The sequence below is a fragment of the Triticum dicoccoides genome, chromosome 6B, assembly GCF_002162155.2.
Source record: "Triticum dicoccoides isolate Atlit2015 ecotype Zavitan chromosome 6B, WEW_v2.0, whole genome shotgun sequence".
Lineage (NCBI taxonomy): Eukaryota > Viridiplantae > Streptophyta > Magnoliopsida > Poales > Poaceae > Triticum > Triticum dicoccoides.
This window is the reverse complement of record NC_041391.1, coordinates 88,477,646-88,500,083: the sequence shown is the minus strand read 5'-3', so window position 1 is coordinate 88,500,083 and position 22,438 is coordinate 88,477,646. Positions and strand designations below refer to the sequence as shown.

General features: G+C 47.7%; 1 protein-coding gene across 1 annotated transcript; it reads left to right on the top strand.

The window, feature by feature from the left end:
• The first annotated feature begins 296 nt into the window (after positions 1-296).
• On the top strand, positions 297-2,547 carry LOC119323016. The gene is made up of 2 exons (XM_037596573.1): positions 297-633; positions 2,460-2,547. Exons 1-2 carry the CDS (start codon positions 300-302, stop codon positions 2,510-2,512), a joined length of 387 nt encoding a protein of 128 aa, XP_037452470.1. The 5' UTR covers positions 297-299; the 3' UTR covers positions 2,513-2,547.
• The last annotated feature ends 19,891 nt before the right edge of the window (positions 2,548-22,438 follow it).

Genomic DNA, 22,438 nt, shown 5'->3' with positions numbered 1-22,438 from the left:
GGGTATATAAGAGGGCAATACATGAGAGTCCTTGGAGGACAAGTAAACAAGTTGTACTCGTACGCGTCGACGTCAACGCAAAGGCCCACACCGGTTGTACTACGTCTAGTCCAACATGGTATAATTTGGATCACAATTTAACAGTTTACATGGATCATGCTGTGTTGGCTGGAGATTCACTTTACTGGCAGCTCATTGGGAATTTCCAAGGAATTCTCCAGTTTGATTTGGAGAGGCAGAGGCTGGACGTAATGCCGGTGCCGGTGCCAATCTATAGCAAGGGAAACTGCTTCAAGCTTATGCAGGCCGAGGGCAGTGGTGGTGGGATAGGTTTCCTCTTCATGTCGAATTCGGACTACATTGCCCAGCTCTGGAGTAGGAAGATCGATGCCGACGGTGTTGCCTCATGGGTGATCCGAAGGTCTATCGAACTCGATAAGGTACTTTCGCTCAATTCAGGGAAGAAGGAGAACATAAGGATCGTAGGGTTTGCAGAGGACAACAACGTGGTACTCATGGATATGCTAAGTGGCTTCTTCATGATCCAACTCGACTCACTGCAGTTCAAGAAGCTTGCCAGACCCAAGGCGGCCATGTCCTGTTGTCATGCGTTTGAAAGCGTCTACACTGCTGGTACGCCATATCTTGCTTCACACCATACATACGTGTATATAAGTATAAAAAGAAGAAAGTTCGTTTTCGATAATTGGTTGATGGAAATGCTCTTCATAAACTTCTCCGTGTTAAGTTAGCAATTTGAACTTGTCTCGTAATAGTACTTCTTTCGTTTTGCTGCTTGATGGCATCTTCAACATATTGCGATGATGTGCTTTACGGTTCTCCGGTTCTGATGCTTGCATATGGTGGCCTTCTATATATAATATGACATGGGAAGTAGTATGTACTCCTTCCGTATTCGAAAGGAAGCGCGGGAAAACCCCCGCGTGTTTTGTGGGGAAAGAAGGGTGCATGAGGGTTACTAATGTTGTATGGACGAAACTAGCCCCACTTATACCGTTTCCCATGTTGAAACCGGCTCGCATTGAATCCCCTTCGTACAAACCCGTCGTCCCTTTGTCTTCCTCCTACACACGCGTAACACGATCCGCGCGTGAGAAACGGAGGCCCACTTTCCCTTCTTAATCGTCACGCTTAGGATTAAATGTGAAAAAATCAATACAATAAAACAATGGATTTTTGTTAGTGGTATCTATCAGTGGTATCTAATTTACTTTACCTTTTGTTGCCACGTGGTGGGCTCATTATTTCTGTGATTTTGTGGTTCAAGTCAGACCTAGCAAATTCTTTATCACTTTATTATATGAAATATCTATACAATAAAACAAGTCAAAGCTCTAAGTTCTGCTAGCGCGGCCCTTGTACAGTTTTGCTTTAGTTTTCTCTTCTTCTCTTCGGTTTTGTTTCCTTTTTGCGTTTTCCATTTGTTTTTCTTTACATTGAATCGTTTGCTTCTTACTTTCCTGAGAGGGTAACAGATAGTTGCTAGATCTGATCAATCTGGGCGTCAGCTTCAGTTTATTTCATCTTGTTTGATCCGAAGTGTCTGCTGCCACTATAGTTCATGGTTGCTTCGTCAAGCCCAGAAAATGATTGGGCGCCAACACTCTCGCATTAGCGCCACACTAGTCTGTGCCCCATAATAACAAGAATCGTATGAGGTGGCTGCAGTTTTTTTCCTCAAGATAAGATAATATAACAGTTTGAAGTTGAAGATAACTACATGGAAACTAGCTTGAACCAACTGAAGTATCAAATAGGTAGCTCAATCTGGACACTGGAAGCTTAAAGCTAGTTCTGTTCCTTCCACTCAATATTAATATCTCTGCTGATCTTGCTACTATTCTCAAATCAATAATAACAAAAATAATAATTTACTGGGTAATTGTTCTTTTTATCACTTTTAGGAGAGTCCTATTGCGGGCGAGTAGCAAGTGCATTTGTACCAGGAAAAGTATTAGGTTGAGTTTGTTTCGTTTTTCAGGCTAAATTTATTTGAAGATAATCTAAATCTGAATAGTCCCAATCACTTATGTTGCTAGGATTTATTAGTATGATCTTTTTCAGGCTAATTTTTTTGAGATAATACAAAACCTAATAGTCCTGTTAACTTCTGCTGCTAGGATTTTGTTGACTTAAATGTGTTTATAGGATTTATTGTTTGATTATAGTATTTATTCCAAATATGGCATGGAATGATCTGAAAAATTACGGACACCGTGAGCATCTTCATTTTTACGGTAGTATCAGTTTATACTATTTTTGGAATGTTCATTAACTTTGAAACTAGATATGCTTTATTTATGTATCCCTAATGTTGTATCAAGATTGATTCCTTTTCTTAACTATAATTATTTATCTAAATATCATCTTAATGCTTCCTGTATCTATTCGGATTTGCATTGGAATGTCATAGGTCGTTCTACTTCTTATGCTTGCAGAAACAAGCATTGGTGGTAGACATGATGGAGCTGATCTTTTGCACAATACATAAGATGATTGTCCGGTCAGATATGCTATGTGATGTACCAGTTGAACAGGTAAGCTTATCTTCTGCATGTATGTTGAGCTATCTGAACTATTCTTAAAAAACAAATTGCTTTGATTTTTACCGTCATTTCGCAAGTACTCCCTCTGTAAACTTCTAAAAGATCGTTTAGATCACTTAGATCTTATAAAAGTTTACAGAGGGAGTAACAAATTGCAAGTGAGGACTCTTTTAAGATTTTCTCTACAACTTTTTGCTTAGCTCTTCCCACCTGGCGACCTTCTATCATGCTTTGCCAGGCTAATATTTAATCTTTTTCTCCAAGCTCTGCTTTGTCATTCCTTCCTCATCAGCCCTTCACTTCATTCTCTTCCTGATGCCATTTAATTATTGATCTTCCAAGTTCCTGCAAATACTGGGTGGGCTCTTCCCCTTCTAGTCCCTCGAGTGATTCGTGAATGGTGACTTGGGACCGTTAAGCATTCCCTATGTATGAAAATGATCGTGCCTGCTCGGAGATGAGAATGCTTTCATGCTAGGTAGTAGCAAATGCAATACAAACCCTCTGTTGTGCTTCTAGGATATATATATATATATATATATTTCTGTTTTACTTCTACTCATTGCTGTATTGCCTTTGACTTCTGTTTTCTGTTGTGAAATTATTGCTTGATGACGTAGAAAGTAAAAAATAACAAACATTTTGGACCGAAGGAAGATCTCAGTTATAGTACGCATGATCTCAGTTATCTGTGCTCTAAGAAATTGACAAAATCAATTTGTTAGCGACTAGCTAGTTGTACATTCCTAAAAAGTATGCCTTAGAGCTAGAAATCTGCTATTCTACTCCATGAGCCTCTACACATATTGCCTTTTTTTTTATTCTCTGTTTCAAGTGTTGATTTTGTCTAGTAAGTGTGATAGTTTGACTCTGGAGCTTATGACACAATTTCCGCAATTGTGAAGGTTTTCTGGTTGAGTCATAGAACAATTAGGAGAATAATATTAACAACTTTTCCTGAATGAGCAGTACAAGTTTTTACGTTTACTGATGAGATATTATGTTAGACTATGTATAGCTTCTGTACTTATGTACATATTGTAACACATCCATTATATATAATGAGATAAGCCACCCCTATAGGGTTGTGCTGGTTCCCCCAAAACTTATTGTCTTACATGGTATCACGCTAGGTTACGATCGCTTCCGCTTCCAAACCCTAATACCCGCACCGCCGCCGCAGCCGCCGCCGCCTTCACCGCCGCCATGTCGAGCGCCGCCACCACCGGTTCCACTGCTGCGGGGTTCCTCCCGGCCTCTCTTGCGGCTCTGCTCAACCTCCCGCTCGATGCCGTCGCCGTTCCGGCTCCGATCGGGACCAGGAGCATCGGCTCCGTCTACTCCACGCCGCCGGCGCCCTCGCTTGGGCGCGACCTCGTGGTCCACACCGCGGCGCCGCCGTCCACTGCGGACTCCGCGGGCGTCGTCCCGCCGCTCCTGCCGCAAGCGGATCACACCGCCCCGCTGGCGGGGTTGGCGGCGTCCGCCCCGGCCGCGGGCCTTGCAGCGTCCGACCCGGCCGCGAGCTTTGCGGCGTCCGCCCTGGCTGCGGTCCCGCCTCCTCCCGCATCGGCTTCGGTGCCTCCGGCTGCCTCCATGGTGTTTGCACCCCAGGCAGCCCCCTCGATGGGATCGTCTTCGCCGCCGCCGTTTCACTTCGGTCATCTCATCACCATCAAGCTCTCCGCCGACAACTACATCTTCTGGCGTGCGCAGGTTCTCCCGCTCTTGGGGAGTCACTACCTGCTAGGCTACGTCGACGGATCGCTTCCCTGCCCACCCGCACTGGTAGACAGCGTGCACGGTCCGGTCTACAATCCGGCCCATCGCGTCTGGACGGGGCAGGACCAGGCGAACCTCTCCTCCATCCAGGGGTCGCTCTCGCCGGCAGTTGCCGAACTTGTTGTCTTCGCGAAGACGTCTCATGAGGCCTGGACCATCCTTGAGCGAACCTTTGCAGCGCAGTCCCAGGCTCGTGTCTCTGCACTCCGTCGTCAGCTTGGAGAGTGTCAGAAGCTTGACTCCACTGCCACTGAGTTCTACAACAAGGTCAAGGGCCTCGCCGACACATTGGCCTCCATTGGACAGCCCCTCACCGACTCTGAGTTCAACTCGTTTATTGTCAATGGTCTTGATGAGGAGTATGATGCCTTAGTCGAGATCATCAACGAGCGGGGCAACTCGACACCCATGCTGGCACACGAGGTTTTCTCTCGGCTCCTTCTCACTGAGCAACGGGTCGAGACACGCCGCTCCAGGGGCACTGGCTCCCTCTCGGCCGACGCCGCCACCAAGGGTGGCCGCTCTTCTTCATCACCCCGGTCTCCCTTGGGGCTGCCACCGTCGCCCGCGTCGGCCCCCCCACCTACTGCGACCTTACCGGGGGCTGGCGGTCCACGTGTGTGCCAGCTTTGTGGCCGCGATGGGCACTGGGCCTCCAAGTGTCATAAGCGCTTCCAGCGGAGCTTCCTTGGTCTGGGCAATGACGGCAAAGATACAAGCAACAATGCCCGTCAGGTCGCCATGGCTGATCGTCCCGCGCCGCAGAAGCAACAGGGACACACTCAGTCCTACTCCATTGATCCACACTGGTACATGGACTCTGGGGCGACAGAGCATCTGACCAGCGAGATGGGGAAGCTTCACACTCGTGAACCCTATCATGGCTCCGACAAGATCCACACCGCCAATGGAGCAGGTATGCACATCTCTCATATTGGTCAAGCATCTCTTCTCACTAGACATGCCAATAGGAGTCTTCAGCTTCGCAATGTTCTTCGAGTTCCATCTGTGACCCGTAATCTTCTTTCAGTTCCTAAACTCACACGTGATAATAATGTGCTTTGTGAATTTCACCCTTTTGATCTTTTTATTAAGGATCGGGGCACGAGGGACATTCTTCTTAGTGGGCGGTTGTGCCAGGGCCTCTACCGTCTGGAGCATCCTGGCGTCGCCCGTGTTTTCAGTGGAGTTCGGGTCTCTCCGTCACAGTGGCATGCTCGTCTTGGTCACCCGGCCACACCTATTGTCTGTCATATTTTGCGTCGTCATGAGCTTCCTAGTTTGTCTAGTAATAAAGATGTAGCAGTGTGTGATGCTTATCAGCAGGGGAAGAGTCATCAACTTCCTTTTTCGGAGTCCAGTCGTGAGGTGAAACATCCTTTAGAACTTGTGTTTTCAGATGTATGGGGTCCTGCTCAGACTTCTGTCAGTGGTCATAATTACTATATCAGTTTCGTTGATGCTTATAGTCGCTTTACCTGGCTTTACCTTATTAAACGCAAATCTGATGTGTTTGATATTTTTGTTCAGTTTCAAAAACATGTTGAACGTCTTCTCAAGCACAAAATTGTTCATGTCCAGTCGGACTGGGGGGGCGAGTATCGCAACCTCAACTCCTTCTTTCAGTCGCTTGGGATAGCTCATCGTTTAGCATGTCCACATACACATCAGCAGAATGGTTCAGTCGAACGTAAGCATCGTCATATTGTTGAAGCTGGTCTTACTCTTTTGGCCCATGCATCTGTTCCGTTTCGGTTTTGGAGTGATGCTTTCACCACTGCATGCTTTCTCATCAACCGTACTCCCACTCGTGTTTTAAACATGAAGACTCCCATTGAGGTTCTCCTTAATGAACAACCTGATTATACCTTTTTCAAGGTATTTGGGTGTGCTTGCTGGCCGCATCTTCGTCCATATAATAAGCGCAAGCTTGAGTTCCGTTCTAAGAAGTGTGTTTTTCTTGGCTATAGCTCTCTTCATAAAGGTTACAAATGTCTTCATGTTCCCACTAATCGTGTCTATATATCTCGGGACGTCGTGTTTGATGAGCATGTTTTTCCCTTTGCCAAACTTCCTGTGTCCACTGTCGAACCACCATCTCTGCATTCATCCTCTGTTGCTTCTGACCAATTTGATGATGTTGCATACTCTCCTTTGCTGTTACCTAACCATGGTGCAGGAACCGGACGTGGGGCTCGTTTGGAGCTGTTGGAGGATTCACCATCATCATCGCCGCCTTCTGATGGGCACGTCGATCGCCCTATGTTGCATGGCATCGATTCGCGTGCCCATGCATGGTCACCCGAAGAGCCCGTCGCGCCGAGCATCTCCACTGCTCGGTCCGCTACGCCAGCGACCGCCGAGTCTCCAGCGGCTCGGCCCTCTTCGCCAGCGGCCGCCGAGTCTTCAGCGGCTGGGCCTGTCACGCCGTCTTCGCCCGCGGCTCGGCCCGTCACGCCGTCTTCGCCTGCAGCTCGGGTCCGCGACGCCGTCCTCACGTGGCCTTCATCCGCGGATCGGCCCGCGACACCGGCCGCGCCACGGCCCACTATGCCGGGCTCGCCATCGGCCCGGTCTGTGACGCCGGCGTTGCCAGCTGCTTCGTCTGCTCTGCCGGTTTCGCCGGTGGGCCGGCCTTCTTCGCCGACCGAGCCCGAGGCTATTGTGTCTGGCTCCTCGTCACCGGCTGACTCGTCAACGTCGCCGTCCTCCAGCCCGTTGCAGGCTGCTCCGTCGACCTCGGTGGTTCCTGTGTCCCGACCACATACACGCAGTCGCAGTGGCATTTTCAAACCTAAGGAACGTAAGGATGGTACGGTTGCTTGGTTGGCTGCTTGTTTGGCTGCTGCTGTTGCGGATCCATCTTCTGAGCCTCGCTCATATCAGGCTGCCCTGCGCATTCCACATTGGCGAGAGGCTATGGAGCAGGAGTTTCATGCTCTCCTTCGTAACAAGACATGGACTCTCATTCCTCCACCACCACGGGTAAATGTTATTGACTCAAAATGGGTATTCAAAGTGAAGAAGCATTCGGATGGATCTATTGAGCGTTACAAAGCGCGACTTGTTGCTCGCGGTTTTCGGCAGCGCCATGGTCTTGACTATGAGGACACCTTCAGTCCTGTCGTCAAGCCTACCACTATTCGGCTTCTTCTCTCCATTGATGTTTCTCGTGGTTGGTCACTTCGTCAACTTGATGTGCAGAATGCTTTTCTACATGGATTTTTGGAGGAAGAGGTTTATATGAAACAGCCGCCTGGTTTCTCTAATCCTGATCGTCCTGACTATATATGTCGTCTCTCCAAAGCACTATATGGTTTGAAGCAAGCTCCTCGTGCCTGGCATGCCCGCCTTGCCTCTGCCCTTCGTGCTCATGGGTTTGTGCCATCCACTGCTGACACTTCATTATTTCTTCTACAGAAGCCAGAAGTCACTATGTATCTTTTGGTATATGTCGATGATATTATCCTTGTCAGCTCTTCTCAGTATGCTGCTGATGCTCTTGTCTGCTCTCTTGGTGCTGATTTTGCGGTCAAAGATCTTGGGAAGCTTCACTACTTTCTTGGAGTTGAGGTCACTTCTCGTGCTACTGGTCTTGTCCTTACGCAGAAGAAGTACTCCTTGGAGTTGTTACAAAGAGCGGGCATGCTGAAGTGCAAACCGACCACCACACCCATGTCGTCTACCGACAAGATAACAGTTGTTGATGGTGAGCTTTTGTCTCCTACGGATGCCACAGAGTACAGGAGCATTGTTGGTGGACTTCAGTACTTGACGATCACGAGACCAGATATATCTTATGCTGTTAACAGGGTTTGTCAGTATCTTCAGGCTCCCAGAGATACTCATTGGGCTGCTGTTAAACGCATTCTTCGTTATGTTCAGTTCACCCTGACATTTGGTATGCATATTCGGCCGACTTCCTCTCGGGTCCTTTCGGCCTTCTCTGATGCAGATTGGGCTGGTAGCCCAGATGACAGGCGATCCACGGGGGGTTATGCAGTATTCTTTGGCCCTAATTTGATCGCCTGGAGTGCTCGGAAACAGGCTACTGTGTCACGTAGCAGTACTGAAGCTGAGTACAAGGCTGTGGCTAATGCTACTGCAGAGATTATTTGGGTGCAGTCTTTGCTTCAGGAGTTGGGTTTGTCTCAACCACAGCCTCCTATTCTTTGGTGTGATAACATCGGTGCTACATACCTTTCTGCAAATCCAGTATTTCATGCCCGAACGAAACACATTGAAGTTGACTATCACTTTGTACGGGAACGTGTATCACAGAAGCAACTCCAGATCAAGTTTATCTCATCTAAGGATCAACTTGCAGACATCTTCACTAAGCCTTTACCTCTACCACAGTTTGAGGCTTGTAGGCGCAATCTTACCCTTCTCAGTTCTTTAGAAAGTGGCTAAGATTGAGGGAGGGTGTTAGACTATGTATAGCTTCTGTACTTATGTACATATTGTAACACATCCATTATATATAATGAGATAAGCCACCCCTATAGGGTTGTGCTGGTTCCCCCAAAACTTATTGTCTTACATATTACTTGCTACACAGGTATCTGCAATTACATTCTGGTGGTTGAGATGCAAAAATGGGTTGTCAAGTGTAGTTTCTTCCATTTGTATGCTGGACGGAGATCGAACCTCTATGTAGCAGCATGCACTGTTCAGCTCTGAATTGCGAAGTGAACTTTCTTGCATATGATTGTCTTCCATGTTGTATCAGCATGGTGGGATTTGGACGTCAGATTTTGTGCCTGTGTGTGTTTGTTAAATTTCTACCTAGTTCCGAGCTTAGTGTTTGGAATCTTAATTCGCTTAGTTGTGACTGATGAATGTTCGAATTAATGAAACTGCCTATTGCTTTCTTTGCGATGTTGCATTTCTACCGAGATTGGTATCACTTGCTTGTTGCATTTCTACCTAGATTGATTATCTTTCGTCTTGCAGACTTTATACTAGGAGTAGTATTTAGCAAAGCTGTGTGTAGCCGCCTGCTAATTCGTACCTACAGACAGCCTATAGGACATTAGCTCAAGTGCCGCCGTTGCGTTTCTTATTGTTCCAAGGTTATCTGTTTTCTACTGACAATAGCTCAAATATACAACTTTAATGCAACTCACCGCATTATCCAGAGCTCTGCTGTCTCCGCGCTGGAGAAGGCCACTCATGCCTACCTCGTCCGCCTCTTTGAGGACACAAACCTCTGTGCCATCCATGCCAAGCGCGTCACCATCATGCCCAAGGGCAACCTGCTTGCCCGCTGCATCTCTAGCAGGAGGGCCTAGGTTGCTTCCCGCTTTAGTGGTGTCTGATCTGGAGGTGTAGACTAGAAGTGTGTTAGTTTCTTCTTATTAGCCTGTGGTAGTGAAGTCCTAGTTTGTCGTTGCCATCTTGTTATGATCATCAATGGGAACAGATTGAATTGGACTGAATCATATGTACGCCATCCATGTTCATCAGATCCTAAGCAATTGCTAAAGGACTGAATCATATGTACGCCATCCATGTTCATCAGATCCTAATCAATTGCTAAATAAGTCTTTGCTGATAATCCTTAAGCCCAGTCCCTCTGTCAACTTAATTCACTACATGTCTTGTCCTCTACCAAATTCTATTAATTCACCACATGTCGTGTCCTCTAACAAATTCTACTGCAATCCCACTAACAAATTTCAAATGCTTGGCACATATTCTGTTGGAAAAAATCGTTTTGAAAAGACAGAACGCACTGAGAACTCCATAGTCCTCTGTAACACTATGCTCCCTACTTTTAAAGAGCCCACATTCAATTGAAGACCAATTGAGATTGAGTTAACCAATTTTAACCAGGTCAACAATTTCTCAAAGCTATCTCATTTAATTCTTTTATATTATACGCCATGCTTCCTAATTTTTAGGGTCTCAGAATTAATTGAGGTCTTCGATGGTTCAGCCCAATTTTTTTTGAAAGCTTAGGACAGTGAGGGCAGCCCCTCACTGACTTCAAGTTAACTCAACACAAATGTACATGTACAACTCTGTGGTGTTACATTAGGATGGGTATGTTAATCCCTCGCCACTAGAGAGGAATTAGAGAAGAGGGACAAAATACAATACAAAGTAGTGTTCTGTTTGGCAAGCTAGATAGAAGTGACAAAGTTGTCCACGAACGGCACCAGAGCCTCCTTGACCCTGTATCTCATCATATGAAAATCGGTCTTGAACCTGAGGAGCCAGCCCTCGAATGTAGGCAGCACCCCCCTGAAGTGTCTGTTGTTGCGTTCCTTCCAAATGCTCCAGGCCGAAATGATGAATATGTCCATAAACATAGGGTTCGCCCACCTGGCTCTTGCCTCATGCACAAGTTGGAGCCTGTTACCGCCGCTCATCCAATCGATCCCCAGCTGCATCCAGCAAGCCCTACTGAACGGACAATGGAAGAAAATATGCTCAACCGTTTCTTCGGGCGGGTCATCACAGAGGAGGCAAGTGTACACGTCATCACGCAGTTTCATGCCTCTCCTCTTTAGCATGTTCCTGGTATTCAGTCTGTCCGCTAGAAGGAGCCACGCAAAAACCCTCCATTTATTAGTGCATTTTGACTCCCAGATCCATTTGAAAGCATCGTCCGAATCCCGCGCCCCCCAGGTGCATCTCCAGACGTCCCGGGCTTCAGCGCGCTCCGTGGAGGCAAAACTGCATTGAAGATCTCGCAGCTCTTCCCTGGCTTGCGTCGAGAGCGGCAGCTGAAAATTTCGCCCAAGTGTAGGTGCTGTCAGTAGCGCTTGCACCGAGACATGTTCGTCAGTCGCAAAGGAGAACAGCCTGGGGTGGCTATCACCGAGGACGCAGTTGTGCCACAGATCCTTCCAAAATAGCATTGTGCTCCCGTCCTGAACCTCAACCGATGTAACACCTCGGTAAGTTGGAGCGAGTTGCATGACACCGCGCCACCAGAATGACCCGCACTGATCAGCTGCATGGGGCACCAAACCCTCATAGTATTTGGACCAAATTAGGTTAACCCACGGCACATCACATCGATTGTAAAACTTGTGTAGTTGCTTGAGCAGCAGGCCTTGGTTCTGAATTTAAAGATTAATTATCCCCAACCCACCTTTCTCTTTGGGGCGACAGACAAGGGTCCAAGCCGCCATGGACATAGTTTTGTGGCCATCATCTGTTTCCTTCGCCCAGAGACAGTATCTCCTTAGTTTGTCAAGGTGTTCCAGGATCTTCGGTGGCAGCCTGATCGAACACATAGCATAGATCGCGAGGGACGTGACCACCGAGTTGACTAGGGTAAGCTTTGACCCAAGGTCCAGCAGTGACGCCGCCGTGGACAACCTACGCTCGACCGAAGCCACAAGCGGCATCAGGTCAGAGACTGTGGGTTTAGCCGTGCCCATCGGCATGCCAAGGTACGTGAACGGCATCTCTCCAACCTTGCACCCAAAAACCTCAGCCAGTCGCTCCGTCGCGTCGACCGCCGTGTTGACAGACATATTAGTCGATTTATGAAAGTTGATGTGCAAACCTATGGAGGATGCGTAGTCCTGAAGAATGTGTTTGATCGTCTCCGCTTGTGCTTGGTCAGCTGGCATCACTAGGATCGTATCATCTGCGTATTGAATCACCAGGTAGTCACTCTCCACGGCGGGCATGGGCAGCTCGAGCTCTCCCCTCCTATAAGCGTCATTGATGGCCGCCTGAAGAAGGTCAGCTGCCAAGACGAAGATGAGGGGGGACAGCGGATCCCCCTGGCGCACCCCTCTCTTACAAAAGAATTGCCTACCCGGTGTTCCGTTTAGGAGTATCGAGCGCTTTGCCGTCGAGAACAAGTAGTGGATCCACCTCAGCCAATGACTGTCAAAACCCATGCACTCCATGATCTGCATCATTGGAGCGTGCTCGATCGTGTCGAAGGCCTTTGCGAAATCTAGCTTAAGGATGGCAATCTCCCTCCTCGAGTTTTGACACTGATGAATGAATTCATATGCCCACGCCACACAGTCCTGGATCGATCTACCCTTCAAGAATCCGTATTGGTTACGGTGGATAATTTTAAGGACCACTTTCTGTAAACGATTAGCCAACAGTTTCGTTAGTAACTTGAGGCAGCAGTTGAGGAGCGTTATGGGACGATATTCATCCGCTGTCTCGGGCGATTGATTCTTGGGGATGAGGGTGATAAAGCCAGTGTTTAACTTTCAAGGTCCAAAGTGCCTGCATAAAAATCAAAACAAAGACGATAGAACTCCTCCTTGATTATGTGCCAGCAGGATTTGATGAAGCTCCCACTAAAACCGTCGGGACCAGGGGCCCTATCCGATGGCATCTCTTTAACCACCTGGTCAATCTCCTCCCGGGTGAAGGGCTCGGACAGGGACTGCAACCCATCAACTTTTTTGATGATGCGGTCAAGATCAAATTTCATGTTGGTAGGGGTAGAGCAGCCCAGCCTTTCTTTGTAAGTTTGTAACAGCACTGCCTCCTTGCCCTCATGGTCATAGATGACTGAACCATCAGCCAGCTGTAGCGAGGCAATGTTGTTCCCACGGAATCATTCAGTAGCGACTCTATGGAAGAACTTGGTGTTGCCATCACCAAATTTGAATTGCCTAATAGTGCAGCGTTTCTTCCAGTACACTTTCTTGCAATCAAGCAAGTGGAGAAGGTGCTTCTTCAGGATGTTTCTCAAGTTTGCTTCGGGCACCGACAACCGCCTACGCTCCTCAAGACCATCCAGCTCCAAAAGAGTTTTATTGCAGTTATCGATTAATACAGATAGTTTGGATATTCTCTTGCTCCATTGATTCAGATCATACCTCAGGGTTTTGAGCTTTTTGCACAAGACCGCAGCTGCGTTCGGGGCATAACATCGTTTGTTCCATGATCGCTGCACAACGTCAAAGAAACCTGGTTGCTTGATCCAGTAGTCCTTAAAGCGAAATAATTTGGTCTTTGGAATTTTTGTCTGGATACTGACATAACAAGGCACATGATCTGACGTGGGCCTCCCCAGAGGCATGACTAACGTATTCGGGTACTTGGCCGCCCAATCAACAGAGGTAAAGTGCCAGTCTAACTGTTCGAGGAGGGGATTAGTTTGCATATTGCTCCACGTGAACGCACGCCCCTTGATTGGTATCTCTATCAACGAATGTCTACATATAAATTCATTGAACATTAGCATGTCATTAACATCACCACCCCCACGGTTACGATTATCAGGCGCTCTGATATAGTTGAAGTCACCTAGTATTAGCCAATCTTCCCCATTTGGAATTCGGAGATCAAAGAGCCACGCAGTAAACAGAGCTCTGTTGGGGTCGGCGCATGGACCATAGACGTTAACAAGTGTCCACGAATCATTGGACTGGGTTGAAGTAAGTCTAACGCCAAGAGCGAAAGATTCAGACAAAACAGATACACCAGTGAAAACTGAACTCATCCAGGCAGTAATTAAGCCCCCAGAATTACCCACAGACGGAACAAATTCAACCATATCAAACTTCTTAGGGCAAAATAGTTTAACATATGACGCATCAAAAGTTTCGCGCTTGGTTTCTTGAAATCAAACTACTGAACACCCACTAATTTCAATTGCATTACGGATCGCCAACTGTTTTTTTTTCGAGTTGATGTCGCGCATGTTCCAACAAAGCACGTTCCAGTGTTTATTTGTCACCATTTAGGCTTAGTTCAGCACCGGATCGTCCCCACGGCCATGTGCCAGGAGAATCTGGTCACAAAGATCTTTAGCTGGAATCCCACATAGCTCAGTCCCCACACGCTGCAGTTGCTGAATCGGGGTTGGGGGAGGTATATCCTCGGACTGAACCAATGCAGGCTTCAGTGTCATTGGGGAGCAGGGGTCTGTCGCCTTGGGGGAACTAGCAGTCGCAGGAGCTCTCCTAGACTTGACCCTGGAAAGCGGTTTCTTAGTGTCAGTGATAATATTTGCTTTGAATCCATCATACCTAGTAGCCCTTGAGCTACGTCTTAGACAGATCGTATCAACTGGCGCTTTTTCCGCAAGGATCATCTTCGGAATATATTTGTCCAGGGGCTTGGCCGCGACAGTTTCAGAAGATTCAGTTAAGATAGCAGCATCCTTGGACACTCCATCAGCCGCATCCACCTCAAGTGGTGTGACAGTTGCGGCATAGTTAGCCCATATCTCCGCAGGTATGACAGTATCAGTACATAGACGGGGCAGCAATGCGACCTCAGGGCGGATCTGCGCTCATATAGTACATACCTTTGCTCACAGCAGCACCCACATAGTTAAGAAGAGCAAGAGGGTTCAGAGGGAACATCCCTTTCGTCAGACAATCCTTAGGTGCAGTGATGCAGCGAGTATACCTTCCAAACGAGATTGTCCAGAGGAATTGCAGAACCAGGTACCCTTCATCAGCCTGAACTTCCACATCAAGAGAGCTGCCATTGGCACGCGCAAATTGCAGGCCAGAAGTTGGTCATGTTGACCAGTGCATCCGCAGCCTTAGAAATTTCAGAATAGATCGACCACTCATCCTAGGGATCGTCAGTGGTGTTGCTCTCCCGTTCCACATTGTCCATGAGAGAGGGGCCCATGTATTGGAACAAGGTTCTTAAGCTAAAACCCCTGTATGGTGGTGGTGCAACTGGCCACTCACCCCATCCTCCATTCTGCGTCGTCTGCTGCTGTGGCACCTGTTGTTCCCAGGCTTCATCAACCTGCTGCTGTAGCCATCTCTGATGATCAAGAGCCCACTATTGTGCAGCCATCAGATATGGCAAATCGTACGGATGTGGGGAAGCGTTCATTGGCGGAGCATCATCTTCATTGCCAACTAGTTCAGGAATTGTGTGTCTTCCATTCAGAACATATACAGGAACCAACCACAACATGCCCATACCTGGCAGAGTGCCTATGCGTTTGACCACCAGGCTGTGGGGGACCTGCGCGATGTCACTGATGATGACTCGCAACAGCACTCTTCTTTGTTGTGTCCAGGCCTGTGCCAGAGATCCAGCTTCCCAAAACACGAGACCGCCTTGTTGATGTAGTGGTCGTTCTGGTAGTCCATAGGAAAGGCAAGAAACAGCACCCAGGCAACATACTGAAATGGGCATCTACGCATATTCTCCCCTTCGTCATGCGGCACAAAAGAGAAGGTCATATCCTCATCTATGGGATCTAATTGATGCGGACTTTCCTGAATAAACTGATCCCTTAAAGCCACATCAGCAAACGCAACCATTCCTATACCAATCGGATAAACAAAAGCATCAGGCACTTCAAGATGAAAATCCTCTCTCATGATGCAAACTACCTCATCCAACACAATTTGTTTCTGACGATCTGGGACCGGAGGGACAGAACAATGGCATACCTCTCATGGCTCAAAGGCGGATCATCCACCACCATCATGTTGTGAGCTAGCCTGTGATCCGGCCCACGCTCAATCCTGGCTCCCATCAGCATGAACTGGAACGGCCGTGCCGGGAAGTTAGCCATGGCAGCAGCGGCGGCGACAGCAGTCTCTGCAGTCGGAGGCAAAGCAGGGAGGAGGAGGATGTGTCGCTCTGCTCGTTGGCTGACAAGGGCAGTGGAGTCGGCAGAGGTAGTACTGCTTGAAGCGGAAGCGTCTGCCCAATGACTATCGAGGGAGGGGGCCCATCTATCGGCACTTCCTTTCTGGGACGCCAAACTAGTTTTTTAATGGGAATATTTGGATTTTGTGGTGGGATGATTGATCAAACCCGCGGCAACGCATTCATGCTGATATGATCCTGTCGTTCCACCTTCCTCTTTTTCCAACTAAATCGAGGAGCAGATTCAGTGGCACAGAAATTGGCCCCATGGCCCAGCAGATTGCATCGCCTGCACCAGATAAGCCCAGGACAAAACTCTCTCTGATGGGCCAGGCTATTACATATATTGCATGCTTTAGCTAGCCGGCCCACCACCTTCCTCAAGCAGAAACATGCACGTTCAAAATTATGGCAAGTGCCACAAATTTTAGCGAGGCAGTTAATAGCTTCATGGCCGTCCCAACAACATTTGGTACAACGACCCAAAAGATGGTAGATGAAATCCGAGGGAGGCAGATCCTCCAGATCATAAGATTTTTGGATACTTACATCATCATAATTAGCTTGCCTTAGGTCCAAGATATCCTCCAAAACTAACACAGGAATTTTGCGCCAAATCTGTTCACGATGATTCTTACCTAAGAATCTTTTGGTGGTGATTGCCGTATGATCCGAAGAAACTGGGATTTGCAAACTACCAAAGAACAGACTCTCATGCGATTTCTCAGGATGTGCATTGCTGAGCGAAGGATCATCCACGAGGTGCAATATTTGTGAGCATCCAGGTTGAGCAGAAGCCTCATCGAATGAATGCATTAAGTTGGTAGAACGCTGAATGCAAAACCCAAACTTGGCCAATTCCTTTGAGGCTGAGCCATCTTTAGATGCACTTTTTCAAGAAAATGCAGGTTAGAACAGATGGCTTTAGTGGCACTACTCCCAAGAGGAGTGCTGCCCACAACTGAATACATCATTGGCACATTCCAAGGGTGCTTGAAGAGACCAAATTGACAAACAAAATCTGGCCAAACCCTATCGCGTAGGGCATAAATGAAATGTCCAACTTTGTTTGAAGCCACCGAAAACCTAAAATTCCTTGCTCCAATAGATGTAACTTTGAAACCAGAAGCAACTCCTCCAATGCAACATTGTAAGGCCAAACCAAGCGAAGCACATGTCAAGGGAAAAGAAGCAGAAGAGAACGTGGCCACCAAGAAAAATTCCTTGGAGGAAGAATCCGGGGAGAAATGGACCGTGGATCTGAAGCGCCTACGAACCTGATCCTCGGCCTTAAGGCCGGGGTTGAAGTCCCAGTGGAGGAGCCCTTCCGTGGTGAATCAGAGAGATCCATGGCCGCCGGCGGTGGAGGTGGAGGTTGGGGTGGAGGGGAGAGAGGGGGAGGAGAGCGCCATCTCCAACGAATAGGTTTCTTCTCTCTAGGTGTTCGGCCCAATTTTGACCAGGTCGACAAGTTTTCAAGGGCCCCCCATTCAATTATTTTAATTCTCTCTGTTCCTGTTTTGAAGCTCTTTCATTTTATTTTTTTGAGACAATCTCGCGAAGCTTTTATTTAACACGTATAGAAGATGTGTTCTACAGGTAGTTTGTTGATAGGAGTTCATACTGGATTACTGGAGTTCGCTTTTTCTTTCCTGGCAATTGCCATCACAACGGTTGCCAGCTTCTTCAGGATGATACGCAGACGAAATACGTAGGGGTGGACTCTGGCGTGTGAACCTTGTCGCGGATGATTCAGGTGTCAGAGTACATATGAAGTTTTGAGGTTGAATTATCTTGTTTGTGTACCACAATGCATTTTAGAACCTTTTTTTTTTATAAAGGGCATTTTTATTGACTCAAAATGTAGCACTAAGCGGATACAAAAAATGATGAGCATTGCACGGCCTCTGCATAACTAAGATGCACACAGCCAAACAAAAACAAACTGAAAGAAAATAAAAAAAAAGGCGACATATTAGCAATAGTAGGATCATATAGTACCGACAGTATGCCTATGTCGAAGGAGTTGGTGCGCCAATCCGGAGATTATGCTGCCACCCATGCTGGGTGAAGACCTCCCTGACCACCCGCTCCAACCGCGTACACACCGCCTTGAATGGTGGTTGATACTCCATTCGGTGTAGCATAGACAACATACGAAGCGAGTGCGTACAACAAAAAATAATCTGCAAAGGAGAGGTGTTTTTTGCCCTCAAAAACCAAATCATTACTACATAGTCAGAGTGCCCATAATAAGGCATATGCCCCCACCCGAATTAACATTTTGAGCCTATTTGACATTCCGTCCAATCAATGACAAAAAGTAGTGGCAACACTTATGGGTGGATACAAATTGGACGCTATATGACCGACCACGTAGAATGCACAAACTTGCATTGAAACAAGAGGCGTTTGATTGTCTCGTCATAAGTACAAAAACTACATTTCTTACTTTCATGTTTATTGCGACGGGCGAGATTGTCTTTGGTTAGCACAACTCTCCTTCGAAGATACCACATAAAGATTTTAATTTTTTGTGGAATCTTCGACATCCAAATTTTCTTGTTATTATCCATTGGGACCTCTGAATGCGTGAGCGCACGGTACATAGAGTCGACTGTGAAGGACCCAAATGCAGTGAGGTTCCAGTTAAACATGTCCCGTCCTTGTGTCAGGTTAATCGGCTCCAATCGAGATAACAGATTTTGCCATGACATAAGACGGGGGCCAATCAAATCCCGTTTGAAAGAGATATTCGATGACAATGAACTGAGAACATGCGCTAGACTATCATTCTTATCGCGGACAATGCGGTACAAAGCTAGATATTGTTCTTGGAGGCTGGCATTGCCTAGGCAGTTGTCCTCCTATAGGATCGAAAGTATGTCGAGAGGGGGTGATTAGACTATTTGACCCAAATAAAAATATTTTCTTTTCCCAATTGTAGTTGTGGATAGATTTTAGCAATTATAACAAGTCAAGCAATCAATCTACACATGTAATTCTAAGTGTATAGAAGTGAAATGGAAAACATTTCATATGAAAGTAAAGGGAAGGGTTTGGTGAAGGCAAACGCAATGGAGACACGAATACTTTTGGCGTGGTTCCGATAGGTGGTTGTCGGTGTCAAAACCGGCATACCTCGAGGCAGGGGGTCCCGAGCTGTGGATCTAGGATCGATGGGGAACAAGGGACGACGAACACGGTATTTACCCAAGTTCGAGCCCTCTCGAAGAGGTAATACCCTACGTCCTGCTTGATTATATTGGATGTATGACGTAGTTTACAGAGTTGATCTACCTCGACATCTATATGAGCTAAACCCTAAGGAGATGAGGTGACGAATGTAGCTCTGGCCCTAAGGACTAAGAACCCTCGGTTTATATAGACACAGGTAGGGTTAGAGTTACCGAAGATAGATTACAATAAGGGTAAAAGAGATCCTGCGTCTTCTTGACTTGGAGGGCACACAACGGCTTCATAGATCTCCTGTCAGTATACGGCTCCACCAGTCCGACCCATGTACAATGGGCCGTCGCCCCGAGGACCCCTTAGTCCACGACTCCCTCAGTAGTCCCCGAACTTGCCTCCAACGCCAAGACTTGTATCCGTTATTCATTTATCTGATCAGTATTCGGCTTGCGGGGCGAGTTCTTCAGTATGTCTTTCCCCTGTTCGGAACCCAACGATGTCCGGAATCTGAAATGGCAGTTTTGCTTAACGCCGAAGGTAATAAAAAAATAACGCTCAAGCACGAATGATGCATGCATCTGACAACTTTTTCTCCTCCAACGAAGACTCGCATCCGGCCATGACACCGAGCAGTTACCATTCCTCGAAGCGCGGCTCGAGGCTGACACCACGTTTGACACGTCCCCTTGAGGCGGATACCATGTCCCTCTTTTCGGGGGATATGGTTAATGATTTCGATTCCCCTCCCCGCTCATAACGTCGTGGGCATATCAGGAAGTGCAGAAGCCAACAACTTGGAATAAGGAAATCCCAGTCCTGTCATCGGCCTATAAAGGGGGGCTGCTACAGTCACGCCTTCTTCCACCTCCCACCTACGCAGACCTCCAGAGCTCTAGTGCCCTTTTTCTCTACTCCTATAGCAAATCCCAACTTACCTCCTTCGACCATGGCTGGATCCGAAGCCAATGGGAAGTGGGAGGCCTCCAGTGTGACCGAGGGTGACATTTTGCAGCTGAAGGAGGCCGGCTATTTGCTGGCCAATGTTGCTCATCGGGCCCCCGAAGAGGTCCAAATCATCCCCACGCCCCAGCCGAGCAAGAGGGTCGTGTTTCTTCCCCATTGTCTTAGAGGGCTAGGATTTCCCCTGCACCCCTTTGTGTGGGGGTTGATGTTCTTTTACGAGCTAGATTTTCACGATCTAGCCCCCAATTCCCTCCTCCACATCTCAACTTTCATTATTGTCTGTGAAGCGCTCCTTCGAGTTCAGCCGCACTTTGGTTTATGGCTGAAGGTGTTCAATGTCAAGCCCAAGGTGGTTGGTGGCGAGCATGCGGACTATGGAGGGGCCATGATCAGCCAACTGACGCAGGTGCAGTGGCCGGACGGCCACTTCGTCGACACTGTCTGGATGTGGCAGAAGGAGTGGTTTTACATCACTAAGCCGAGGGATGCCGCCTGGGGAAAGGCCCCGCATTCAGGTCTGGACCCTCTACCAAATTGGCCTCCCGGGCCACCAAGAGCCCGGACTGGGGGCGTGTCGCTGATACGAAGGCATTGCAGAAACGCATCGACATCATAATAGAGACCGGCGCGAAGCTGGTCGACATGGTCCCGATCATGCTCCACACTAGCTTCTCCCTTGGCAAGAGAGGCCAATCCATTGTGGGAGCACGAGACCGAGGATCCGGCCACTGTGTGACACCTCTATGGCACAACTCCCGACAAGATATGGGGCCAACTATTTCAGCCCCAGATGGAGTGGCTGGTCGAGGGGAAGGACATCGGCCTCGATGCCGCGAACCCTCCAAGGGAGGTGAGCGGCATGTTTCTTCGAGGAGTGTTCGGATATTCATGCCACATTTGATACGGTCTAACCTTGATATGCGGATTTTGCAGGGCTGGCTCACCAAGGCCAAGAAGATTAGTGGCCCAACGCCTCTGTCGGAAGGGCCCCGATCAGAGCAGCTGGAGAAGCTGCTGGTCGAGGTGCCCTACAAGGCGCCCACTAAGAAGGGCAAGAAGAAAGAAGTGTCGGAGGCTAGGGAGGGCCTCCGCCGCAAGGTTCATCTGAGCAACCGATCTGGAGACTCCGCGGCCTCATCCGCACAGGATGGGGAGAGGATGAAGACGAGGAGGAAAGTGCCTCCTTGCATTCCAAGAAGAGGTTGGCCAGTACTATAGGATGCTCCTAACGCGATACTACGATCAGAGACCCTTTGGCGAAACTGTGTGCGATGCATTAATCGCAAACGGTGATGTAAAAAACCCGTCAAAAAAGATGCAAAACGTTTGCGACGGCGGATACATCAAACACGGTTCAGATTTTAGTTGTGTGTGCGATGCTGGGCATACGCTTGATCCATATGAACTGTTTACGATTAGATAGAACAACAGAAACGGTCAGCCATATCAATATGTGTGCGATATACGGCATACTGTTCGCTTCGATAAACTTTTTTCTATTAGGGAAAGCAACAGAAACGGTCAGCCAGATCAAGGTGTGTGTGATATACGGCATACAGTTCACTCAAATGAACTGTTTTCGATTAGGGAAGAGAACATAAACGGTTCAACTTAACAAGATGTGTGTGATACACAGCAAACAGGTCTGTAATCGGAAATGTGTGGGAAGACCGATAACACAGACGATTCATGTTAACAAGCAGTGTGTGTTGTGAGCAAGCGATCGCTGATATACAATTGTCGGTGAATGATGAAATCATCACCGACGGGTTCCATTGTTTAGTCAGTGTGTGATGTGATTTGCTCTGTCCGCATAACATCTACGCTCGGTCTATAGAGCATCAACATATATACTTAAAAATACAGCATTGCAAAATCAAATTAAGCATATAATTACACAAGTGACTGCACACATAACATTTCCAAACACCAAAGTAAGCAATTACATTCATACTAAACTAGGAGAAACGAGCATCTAATTATCTACTTCTTGTTGCGACTATGCTTGTCATTGCTCTGCTTTCGGGTGGATCCCTGACCATTTTGGGGAAGAAGGCACTTCCTCATGTCAACGATCCGCCTGTATATCTCGTAGCTCGTGTACACCTCCTTGGCCGCGTACACGACATGGGCTTTGTCGAGTTTCTCCATCCAGGCCGAGTGCCAGGCACGCTTGTCCTTGTTGCAGGAATCCTTCATGTCTTTGTAGTAGGGATTGATGATGGCCTAGCCGAGGTGAACCAGTGAGTCCTTCTCATGCTCGTTGCTAGCCCAGATCTTGTATTGGCTCTAAATGTCGACAAGATTCTAGCAGGCGGTGCACGAATTCTTGAGCACCTTTACATCATTGGTGATGTCCACCG

Coding starts and splice junctions, on each gene's coding strand:
- LOC119323016 (XM_037596573.1), top strand. CDS start 300: ATGCAGGCCGAGGGCAGTGGTGGTGGGATAGGTTTCCTCTTCATGTCG. Junction 634..2,459: donor TGAAAGCGTCTACACTGCTG/GTACGCCATATC, acceptor TTATGCTTGCAG/AAACAAGCATTGGTGGTAGA.